This window comes from Symphalangus syndactylus, chromosome 21 (assembly GCF_028878055.3).
Source record: "Symphalangus syndactylus isolate Jambi chromosome 21, NHGRI_mSymSyn1-v2.1_pri, whole genome shotgun sequence".
Taxonomy (NCBI): domain Eukaryota; kingdom Metazoa; phylum Chordata; class Mammalia; order Primates; family Hylobatidae; genus Symphalangus; species Symphalangus syndactylus.
In genome coordinates this window covers 48,152,260-48,164,398 of record NC_072443.2, presented here as the reverse complement: position 1 = coordinate 48,164,398, position 12,139 = coordinate 48,152,260, and the positions used below count along the sequence as shown (strand labels likewise).

Sequence of the window (12,139 nt, the reverse complement as noted above, 5' to 3'; positions counted from 1 at the left end):
TTTTTCAGTGGAAGAGTCTTTGTCCTTCACATTCATGGAAGCTTCTTACTCCTGCAAACACTTATCTCCACCCTGTGTGTTTTCCTCTGGATCTTCTAGTAAGAAAATTAATCTATTTTTGATGAGCTGCTTCATAAAAAAGGTGGCAGGGCTAGTGTGTACATCTCCATTCACCAACCAGAAAGCAAACTCCAGAGAAGCACAGTTTCATTTTCTTATATTCCTCCCCCAAGAGGAGAAAGTCCAGTCTTCACACACAGGATGAGGCAGATGTATGGGGTGTGTGTGTGTGTGTGTGTGTGTGTGTGTGTGTGTGTGTGAGAAAGAGAGAGAGAGAGAATGAATGTGAGTGCACCAAGGTGGTGCCTAATAATGGCCCCAATTTTTTCTGCTTCCTGGCTGGAGACACCATAGTTCATAGATCAAGGTTTCTAAAGACGTCACCAAAAAAAGAAAAACAGCCTCTCTTCTTCTTAGTCCCACCCAGGCTATTTCACAGTGTACAGGCCAGTGCCCTCGTCACCCACCCATATGCACACATGCCCAAGAACCATGGTTGCCCTGCTCCATTCTCACCTCTGTGTAGGCTTGGGTCACCTGCTCATACAAGGTCTGGTGGTGGTGGATTGCCAGCTCTAGGTCCTGCATCTCGGACGGCAGACCACCTTCGCTGCACATCTTGCACCAGGCGTCCACTCCTGACAGGAACTGGAAGGAGATGCAGGGTGGGTCAGTGGGGGAGCACTGGGGGTGGCGAGTTGGGTGGATTATGGAGAGAGGGTCAGATATCTTGGGAAGAAACATCGGGACTTCTGAAAGCCTTCAAAGACCACTGTAGAGGGTAGAGTTTTTTAATTCTACAAACACTAACTCCTAGTAAGAAATCAGACCCAGGCACCCATTTAGGAAGTATAGTCTCCACAAAATTGACTATTATGAAACTGTAGGGGGCAGGTGAATCATCAGATGTTCAATAGGTTATAGCTACACACTAACTGTAACATCCACGTATGGAAACAGCTCACCACATTCCACGGATACATCAGAGCTTCTTGCCCCATGCGCACTCACAGGCATATGTGAGGGGCTGTGTGTAATGTAAGGAGACGTTCCACACCTGTGCTTTACAGTGTGTACATCCAGTTGTGAAGACAAGCAAAAAACACCTCACACAGACCACCAGGAACCCCAGGAAACTTGCAGAGACCATCCCATATGGGATGGAGACTGCCTTCAACAGGTGTCCCACTGTTGGGTCAGTCCCCTGAAGGGTGGAAACGAGAGAGGCAGTCTAGGGGGACAGGTTGTGCTACACCTACTGCATCCCGGGCTGTGATATATAGACACAGATCTTGACAGACATCAAATTATTTAAAAATTAAAATTAACAACTGTGGAAGACTATGGGTCTTCACGCACAAAGGGTAAGCTAACTGAAACCACTCAGATTCATTGGGTGGAAAAATGCACCTTTAAAATGCAAATAATTCACCCAACAGTCTGGAATGGTTCTGTCTGTGATTCCTCTCGCCTGGATGCACAGCTCCATTTAAATTAATTGCCTAAATACCTTTTTATCCCATTGCCAAGAACAGCCCATATGAGGACAATAAAGAGCTGCCTAAATAAATGCATAGAAAAAATAGCTTTGAGTCATTTTTTCCCCAGTTAAAAAGAAGCATGGTTTATGAGTGTCCCTGAAGGACTAGTAATACCTGCGGAAATTGCATTAAAAAATAGATACAAATAAAATTGCTTCTGATCCAAACCAGTCCAGTCAGGAAACATGAAATAAACGTGCACTTCTCCAGTTTTCTCAGTTCTGGTACTGCAACCGTTTGTGTTCTAGTTTTGTTGTCACTGTCAGCTTTCAGTCCCTGGCCTGTTGATTGTTGTGGTTGACTTTTCATTCTGTACATTTTGTAACACATTAGACCATTTCTTAGCAATTCTGGAAGAGTGCTAGGTGCCATCCAGTATCAGATCATATAATATGTACATGCCGAAATCTCAGAAGCTTTTTTGCTCCACCAATAACTACTTTACAAATGACCCTGGGAGCAACTTGACATTCTTGTGTCAATCATGGGGGGAACACTCCTTCAAGGCTCTTGGGATTTCTCTGCAATATTCTAACAGGTGGCCTGTAGCATATCCCACAAAATGATCACCTCAAGGAGATAATTCCAGAGAGACAAAGAGAGAAGCAGTTGGGTCTTCCTTACCAATCTGGGCAAACCTTGAATAAAGTATGTAAGTGATAAGGTTGAAGAGAGAACAGGAGATTGGACATCAATATTCTCATGGCCCTAAGAATGAACCAGTCACTATCAGTCACCACCACCAACAACCTTAACAACAGCGACAAAAAGATATGGCCAAATCCCTCTCAAAGTATAGGGTTGTGCTTGACACAAGTATTATTTCAGTCTTTGGGAAGGTCTTAGGTGGAAATAGACACAAGTGGAGGAAATAAAAAGATACCAGGACAGCATGTGGTGCAAACACCCATAGCAGTAATGTCCACTGTTTAGTAAGCACACGAGGCACCTTACATATTTCATCTATCATGTTGTATCTTTAGCACAGCCCTGTGCCATTTATGATTAGCTCCACATTATGGAAGAGGAAACAAGCTCAGAATGGTGACGTGACTTGCCTAAGGGTGAATGAATGGTGGAGCTGGGATCAGAATCCATGTGTCTTGCCTCAAAGTCTAGACTCTTAATTATGCCATGTTGCTTTTCACGCTAGAGAGGGTAACAGAGGGAGAAATTTAAGGTGTGACCAGGTGTCTGACTCTCCTTGGCCTATCTTACCCAAATGTGATGTAAAGAAAGAAATGCGAGGTTAAGACCACAGGCCTAGTGTTAAATACACCTGAGGTGATAGCCTATCTACTCATAAATTGTGTGATTTTAGCAGTGGTGTGTTAGAAAATGTTTAACAACCAGCATATATATGTATGGGTGTATATGACTATATATTACATATACACAGGTAAGTGCATTTACAAATGTATAACACACAATTTACAGAGAACAATAGCATATACAATACTCTGTATTGTATATTTAATGTAGCCAGTTGATTCTCACAGGATGCTTTTGACCTATGGTTGCACCTGACAAACATGTATAGTTCTGACACACATGCTGGTTGACATTTTCACTATGTTAGGGAGTGAGACAAAGGTGAAAAGCACCTGAATACTACGCCAGAACATCACTTGTTCATCAAGGATGTCAGCAACTTCTTTGCTGAACCAAATAACAGTTTTTGAATATTGGAAGAATATTTCCTTGATTTTTGTGTGTTATTCACAACGTAACGGCTATACACAGGACACATTTTTAAGTTTAGTCTGCATTTTCAAACACTTTCTCCCTCATTTTCTTAAGACTCTAGGCAACAATAAAGCAATAAATCAATCCCTGGTTTGTAGCATCTGATGATTTCTATAATATGAAACTCCTACCATGGTGTATTTTAAGCTACCAATGTGACATCACCAACATGGAGTTGGGAAGAGGTGATCCATACATAGCACACAATTGTATGGTATTTCCACCACAGAAAAAAATAAATACATAAAAATGATTTCAAGAACATAGGTAATAACAATATGTTGTAAAATCATCAGGAAGGGATGAGTTTTGAGTATTTATTAACTTTGCTTTTAACATAACATATTTAATTATAAACCTACATAATTAAGCAATAGCTAGAATGTGACAACCAGTTCTCAAAATTCCTGAAAATTTAACAACTGTCTCTCTATGAGCTGGTTCAAGACAGGCTCCAACACATCATGGGATCTTAGGCAGGCCAATCACTTAATCTCTCCGAGCTTCAGTGTTCCTCTTTGTAAAATGGGTTAGCAATGTCACTGGCCAATGCCTGGCCACTTAGCAAGTACGAGTAATTATTATCTTGACCCATTATATTATTATTATATTCCCATTATCCATAGCAAATGCTTCATGTAAAATTAGTTTCCCCTGCTCTCAGCACCTCAATGATCACTTTACATTCACCCCTTTGATCTGTGTTCAGAGAATGCACACTAAGCAGACAGTCCACACATGCACACATGCACATGCAACCACTACCAAGCAAAATGTAAAAAGGCTCTGGGTCCCCTCTTGTTTGTATGACAAGCAAAGTCACCAAGAGTTACCAATGTTTCTTTGTGCACACAAGGGCCATGAAAGTGGTAGAACATAGGTTATTGTTGCAATGACTCGGCAGGGTCTTCAGTGTTTCAAAAAGACAGGTGGAGCTCTCTATAGTGTGCATGCTCCCATCCAGCCCTCCCCTGCCCATGCCCAACCCTTCCTACCAGCAGCAGCTGCTGCGGGTTTCTGGGCCTTACCTGCTCAGCCTTCTGGTGGAAAACAGCAGACATGGCGAGGATGGTGCTGCGTTCATCCAGGGCAGCGGCGAAGCTCTTCCACTCCTGGTCCAGCTGGGTGGAGATCTGCTTGATTTGTTGTGAGGCATAATGGCCGGCCTCGGATAGGCGGGAAGCCACGGACATGATACGGTTGATGTTGACATAGGCATTCTGGAAAGCAAAGGAGAGTGCTCAGTGGGGCAGGCTCAAAAGACATCCACTGAGCACTTTTGTGGAGTAGATATTTGGGGAAGGGAGCTGCCCAAAACAAAAGTCTGAGAGAGGCTGGTACAGTCCATACTAGTGTATTTGTTTTCGGCCCAAGAAATCTTTTTCTACAATTCAATTTCAGTAGATAGCAGGGACCTTTCATTGTGGGGAACCAGCATAGATTTTGTACCAACTATTAATGCACTTTAATGCAGTCACTTTACATGGACTACTTTATGTAAACCTCACAACTATCTTATGAGGTCATTCCTGGGGATGGCACATAACTCTCAAGAGTGCTCTTTGGAAGTGATGGCTCAGACGAGGGCACGAGCTAAAGGAGGCGGAGACATCTCTCTTGCTCAGGGGAGAGCTGTACCCAGGACACTATTGCCATCTACATACAACAAACAGGGCAGAAGTACTCATCAAAGAGGGCAAAGGAGACACAGTAATTCTACATCTTCTTATCACCTAGCAAAGATGTCCCCACCTGCCTCCTACCTCCTTCAGCCCTGCCAAAAGAGCTGAGGCAGTGGTCATCAAACAGGGTTTAAATAAAGACAGCATTTGAAGCCACACACTTTTCCATGTTAATAATAAGGTCTGTGAAGCCCTTTCTTATTCCTGCTTGATTTAGGAAGATTTTCCCACCTGACCCCAAAAGGCATCTGTGGGTACCCCAAAAGGCATCAAGGAGGAGCTCTCTTGGCCCATTGTCTCCTGTCATCTTGTGTTTTGTTTACTTGTTTTGTTTACATTCATTCCCATCTTTACTTGCTAATTAAAAATTCACGAACATGTATGCTGTCTATTAGGTCACTGAAAAATGCTCCAGGAAGGAATAAGACAAAAGAAAAACCCCACAAACATAAGACAGTAGTGATTATGGCTATTTTTAACTGCTATCTCCTATTAGTTGTCTGAGGTGTCAAAACAATCAGGTAAGGTTATGGCATCCACAGGGAGCTTTTCCAAATCACACAATGTCTGCATGAAGGAGGACCAGGGAGGCAGGTTATTCACACACCTTCATTATTTGTTACGAATCTTCTCAAATGATTATACATATTCTGCAGTAACAGCATTTTCTCTAGGTTCTACTAGCTCAGATGTAGTTCACTAATACTGAGTAGGTTTAATGAAGGTTTTTTATTTTCCTCTCTCACTTCCCTCATGGTCCCCATTCGTCTTAGCTGTCCCTGACCTCTAAGCACTCCATCCGAAACCTGGGCCAGGTTGGTAGGGTCTCTCTTAATTTAAAATGTCTCTGTGGAAGTTTAAAAGGTTAAGTGAAGAACTTTCACACAAATCTATCCTGATGTCTAATGACCTCTATGTGTCATCTCTTTTTTTACTCTGGCCTGAGACCTTTCTAACATAGTGCATTTCCCTAAGAGAACTAGGATATTACTGATTCTTGTTATGGGAAATAACTATCCCTCAAAGATGTAGGAATCATTCTCAGCCTTGTTTTCTGAGTCAGGACACAAATTCTACTGAAAATTAAACTCTATTTCTAGAGCTGACGGAAAAACCACTCTGCACTTAGAAATAGAGAGGAAGAATGGGGAGGGGGAAAGCACACACTGATTTTGACAGTTTTATCTTCTATGGGAAGAATAGCATGGGAAGTCCCTCAAATCCCCTGCTCATGTCATTGTCTTACTTTGGGTTCTCCCCAAAGCAGACCTTGAGACAATTATTTGGGAGAGAGAGTTTACTTGGGCATGGTCCCAGGAAGCATAGTGAAAGGGAGGGGAAGTCAATGAGGAAAGGGAGGGAAATGAATAAAGGATGTGTTAAGTTCTATGAGCAACTGTGGTTCAATCCCTGTTGAGACCTTTTGAGAAAGTATAAAACATACCTCTGAGCTGTCCCACTGAGGGGTGAGGAATCTGGGTTACTGATGCACTAAGTTCCATTGATCTTTGGTTGAAGGTCCTTCCTGGGGTAAGTTCCTGGCATTTCTAGCCAAACCCACAAACAGACCAAGCACACTTCTGAGATCAGGGAGTGATCACTGCAGATAGATGCAGGAAGCTGTCAGTCTGTATGAGAATCACCTGCAGATGACTCCCAGGGCAGGCTGAGGCCATATAGGTGAGACATTGACAGTGTCTGATAGAGCTGTCCTTCCAAACTGGATTCAAATCCTGGAATCCATGCCCCTGCCCCCTTACCCAGATCTATCTAGGTTTTTGGGTTTTCCTGTACTGGAGAAAGGCCTTGTATACTCTGGCCAGATAGAATGCAAGAAAAGCAGTAAGAGCAAGGCATTACCCTGTCCCCAGATATATCCTATAGACACCCAGCCCTTTGTCATCACTACCTATTACATCCTCCTCCCTCCCATGGCACACAGGGAGGCATATTTCTGCTCACTTTTAGGAAGAACTTTCTAGCTATTAGAGGTGTCCAACTGTGGCTGCCTCTGTAGACTCTTAACACCTTGTCACTCATTCAAATATTTATGGAGAGTGGGCCAGCCTCTGTGTTGGGGGCTGTAGGAGATCAAAGAGGAATAAGATAGGATTCCTGCCCATCCACCCCCTGCCTACAGGGTCTCACAGCTGAGACTTAAGACAAGTCCTCAAATAACTGTAATTTAAGGCAAAATGAAGGAAGTGCTTCCACAGAGGTAGTAGCAACTCCCTGTGGGGATTCAGAGGGAAGGGATCTGAACCACTGGCAGGGCTGTTGGGAAGAGGCTCCCCGCATGAAAGAGGATGGGGAGGCTGGCAGTCCTCCACGGTCCCCTTCAACCTCTAAGCCTGTGATCATAGATTAAAACTAAAAGCAAATAAACAAAAAAAGACCACAGCTTACAGTTCACATTCTAGACTAGCACAGTAAATGCTTTTTTTGTTTCCTTATCAGCAGGTGGAGAAATGCCTTGCTAAAACTAACTAATTATGCCTCACAAAAGAAGTAGAGGCAGTATCCCTCATAATAGAGGGATAAATATAATGTTGACTTATGAATTTGCTCATTGTTCTTCTCTATAGCCCCTTTTCAGAATATGAAACACTTCAGGCAAGTCACATTGCCCAAGTTCATCATCTTCTTCATTTTCCTTTGCCCCAGAACCTGAGAGAAATGGGCAGATAGATTCTAAACTGCAGTTGTCCCTGGGTACAAGGACAGCCACACAATAAATGAGAAGAGAGTAATGGCAAGGAAGGTCTCCAATGACTTAAAAGGAAAGAATGAGGTTAAAGAGCTGGATTAGGAGTCTGAATAAACAGGAGTGCTTACTCATTAAGCATAAATGACTTTTCATGGCCTTTGGTCAATCTATTTGTGTGGTTCTTCTGGGTGATTGTTTATGCCCCTATTAGGAACATTTGGGAGTTATGTTTGTCCTTGGGACATGGCCAAGAGGAATGGATATTTTGGCTCTTTATAGCCTTCCCATTTCCTACCAGCTGCCCCCTCCACTCTCTTCCATCTGCCTGGCTCTCCCATTCTTCCCTGCCAGCCTTCAATGCCTTTCCATCTGCAGAGCTGCCCATTAGTCAAGGGCACTAAAGTCACTGGACCAGGAATCAAGAGCCATGAGTTTTGTTCCCAGCTCTGGCATTCACTTAAGATGTGACTTGACTTCTCTGTGCCTCAGTTTCCTCATCTGTGAGGGAGTTGACCTAATGATCAGACTTTCCATTTCTGAGTAAGTAATGTCAGTTCCAGGAGACCAGGAGCATAGTGCTGCCTACTGCAGAGGTATATGTAGCCCAGGCCTGCTGTCCATGTCTCAGCACCTCATGCTGGCTCTACTCACTGCCCAGTAGTGTGAGGACCAAGGCTGGAGCTGGACCCCTGAGTCCTTCAGCTTCTAGGTGACCAAGGGCCAGAGGCCCTTCTCCTCCTCTCCTCTTTAGCCCCTTCCCCTCAGCTGGGATGCTCAGACTAACCAGCTTCCCTGGCCAGAAGGTAATAACTTGACTAATAATTCTAGCTTGATATGTATCTTCTTAAATCCTTTCCTCAAAACTGATTTATTAAATTTAAACCCCCCTATATATGCAGTCTGTTGTTATTAAATTATTATCATTATCCAAAGTATGGCACAGCCCAAGGTATAGACACAATCTACCCTGCAGAAGGCAATGCACCTGCAGCATGGTCCCTTGCATCATCTACCCCATCTTACCTCCCCCCAAAGCCTCTCCTCCCATCCTTTTGGTCATAAACAGGAAAAATAACTAAATTCCAACAAAATCCCAATAACTCAAAAACCATGTATATTGACACCCTGCCCTCACTTTTGTTATCCACAAAACTCTTTTTTTCATTCCTGCAGTCATTAACTGGAGATCACAGGATGGAGAGCCCCTTCTTCTGAGACCTTGTCCCCTGCTGTGATTAACTGAAATCGATGGAGCAGAGTCATTGTCCTGAAAAAACTGCTTGGCAGAATCTTGATCAAGGTTTTCAGCCCTGCCAAAAGGGCTCCCACTTCTAAGCTGATTCCTGGCTTATGCCTACTGGCTACAAAAACAAGATAATGATAGCTTTCCATTAAAAACCTTAGCTAAATTTTCTCTTTGTGATTTCTTATGTGGTATACTGAAAGAGATACTGGTTATTCTAGAAATAATCATTTGTTGCAAGTTATCATTTTGGTAACCTTAAGCTATGTGTCAGGGGCTGATTATAAGAGAATATCATTGCCAAGAGAAGATATTTGAATCCCATTCATTTCACTCCTAAAAGCAGAGGTGAACTTTACACTCCTGTGGTCACAAGGTCCCCACTCTGAATTAGACATACTCTCTGTGGATTACGTGAGATAACATAAAGCATCCAGCCAGATGCCTGGCACAGAACCAATAGTGCAAAGAATGTCATATCTTTTCCCTCATTCAGTTCCAGGAGATTGGCACTAACTCCCCAAGTTAAGTGCATACCAAATCAAAGTATTAGTAAAAAGTACAACAAAAAGAAAAATCTATCAATGATTCCAACAAGAGGCAAAATAAGCGAAGTCTCATTGTCTTTCACAGAGAGCACAACACAAAGTTCCTACTATTCCCTACTATAGTTGTTAATGCTGCCCTAGCCACTTACCAGGCTATGCCCTACATGCCACAAACCCTCTGCTGCAGACACTATTCCCCTAGGAGTTAAAGGTCTGGAGCCCAGAATTGTCTATAAGTTTTTCCTTGACCCAGAGAGATCAGAGGATTCAGATTCAGCCAATAAGGTGCTTTCTGAGCCATGCTCTTTCAATACAATGTCCTTCCATACCTTAAGTTGGAAAAATAGGGTCTTTATCTCTTGAGATAGTCTTTTTGGGGTGTCTCAATGACCTTGGCATGTGATAGCCACATCCAGAGCACTCAGAAGTGGGGCCATCTTGTCCTCATACAAGGAAACAGATCCTTCTCCTTATCACAAACTGTATTACAAAAGGTGACAGAAGCCTCCTCCCCATGCTGGGTGTTGGGGCTCTTCACTTTGTGGTCTATGGGCAAAGTGACTTGTCCTCAGCTCGAGAGAGGCAGAGGAAGCTCATCAAAGAGCTGTTTCATCTCTGCAAGGAACAAGTCCTGAGCACAGGGTTCTCAATTCCTTTTCAGTTAATGGGGCTACAGATTTTTAATCATTATTATGAAAATGAAAGTTGTGATCACCTGTCAGATCATCACAGGAGGCAAGGTATAACCACCACTTAGGGGACACTTTCCCTGAAGGGGCTCTGTCCTCCCGACCAGCTCTTGAGACCTTGACTCTCCAAATCCAAAAGTCAAGGGAGGGAGGCCATGCAAACAACCAGCTGAGAGCCAAGGTACTCAGCAAAATCATTCACGTCAAATGAAAATCAAATGCTCAATCAAAAAGCTAATATAAAATATAAACAGTATTGCCTCAACTGAGAAAACATTATACATACCAAGGAAGCACACCCAAATACTACCTGTTATTGAATACTTATTATTATTATTATTGAGATGGAGTCTCGCTCTGTTGCCCAGGCTGGAGTGCAGTAGCACGATCTTGGCTCATTGCAACCTCCACCTCTCGGGTTCAGGCAATTCTCCTGCCTCAGCCTCCCAAGTATCTGGGATTACAGGCACACATCACCACATCCAGCTAGTTTTTCGTATTTTTAGTAGAGACGGGGGTTTTGCCATGTTGGCCAGGCTGGTCTCGAACTCCTGACCTCAAGTGATCCGCCTGCCTCGGCCTCCCAAACTGCTGGGATTACGGGCATGAGCCACTGCACCTGGCCTGAATACTTATTTTGTACCAGATATACATGACGGTGGGAACTTTTCTTCAGGGACTTTTTCTCATCTCTATTCTCTTATGTATAGAAAAGTCAAAAAAATAATTTTGGTATATATATTTTATATATCTATATAATTTATATATAATATAAATAATCAGGGAGAAAAGGGTTATTAAACCTATACAGAGGAGATTCTCCCTCCCCACTGAAGTTAATAATCAAAATATCAGAAGTCAAAGCATCTGATGGAGCTAGGGAATTTACGTTCAACCTCCTACTTTTATCAATTCCCTCTTTTTATTGAGGTGCAAAGGTTGTTGTTTCTAGTTTCTTCCCCACTATAAATAACGCTAGGGGTTTATTGGTATTTTTAACTTTAATAGATTTGGTTTTTTAAATTTCCTTTTTCTTATAGATGGAGTCTAGCTATGTTGCCGAGGCTGAACTCCAGCTCCTGGGCTCAAGCGATCCTGTCTCCTCAGCCTCCCAAACTACTGGGGTTACAGGCATTTGGCATTTTTAATTTTACTTTTAAAAATTATTTTAATATATCTTTAATACATTTAGCTGGGTTGTATTCCATCAAAGCTGAAATTATTCAAATGTCCCCATCTCTTTTGACTTCAGCAAAAATATATTTTTTAGTGAAGTACAATTTACATATAGCAGAATAAGCAGGTTTTAATGACCAAAACTGCTTTTCTAAGGAGACAAGAATATAAAATCACTTTATTTAAAGTTTTTAGAAGCCAAGTTCATGCAACAATCTCATTTTACAGTTAGAAAATAAAAAAAAGGAACCCAGCATTGCTTGTATCTACCTAATGTGTGTGATATCAGTCAAGCGACATGTTCAAAGAAAGAGGAAGAATGAGACTAGAGCCCCAGCATCTTGATTTCCTCTCTACATGGCCCCTCTGCTTATTGCTCCCTTTTTCTTGTGCCCTGCAGCTTGTATTAACTTAAGTTTTTATTTTGTCAATCTCAAAGCCATGAGGAATAGTATTTGGAGATTTTCCAATACAGTTTTCAGAGACCTTGTGAGTAACATTCAGTATCAGTAAGAAAAGGAAAGAGATTGTGTCAAAGCAATGGAAAAAGCTCAGCCTCATCTCCTTTCTCCAGCTTAATAACACCATATGTATTACTTACATCTTTGCCAGGACAAAACTCACTTTGGGTCCTAAAGCTGTTAAATCATTAGTTTATGATTAATTAGTTTAACATTACCACGTAAACCTGCTGATCCCACCTTGAAACATATGGTCACTGGGATAGTAACATCTGGAATAAGAACT

At 42.4% G+C, this 12,139-nt stretch overlaps 1 protein-coding gene across 26 annotated transcripts in view; it reads right to left on the bottom strand.

Moving 5' to 3' along the window:
* The window catches only part of KALRN (kalirin RhoGEF kinase), a 694,106-nt gene that overhangs the window by 400,512 nt on the left and 281,455 nt on the right, over nucleotides 1-12,139 (bottom strand). For all 26 annotated transcript variants that reach the window (XM_055259658.2, XM_055259655.2, XM_055259656.2 and 23 more), the window contains exons 7-8: nucleotides 4,376-4,567; nucleotides 577-708 (exon numbers count right to left, since the gene is read on the bottom strand). In XM_055259658.2, coding sequence (XP_055115633.1) covers nucleotides 577-708; nucleotides 4,376-4,567 — 324 coding nt within the window. The remainder of the gene's footprint in view (nucleotides 1-576; nucleotides 709-4,375; nucleotides 4,568-12,139) is intronic.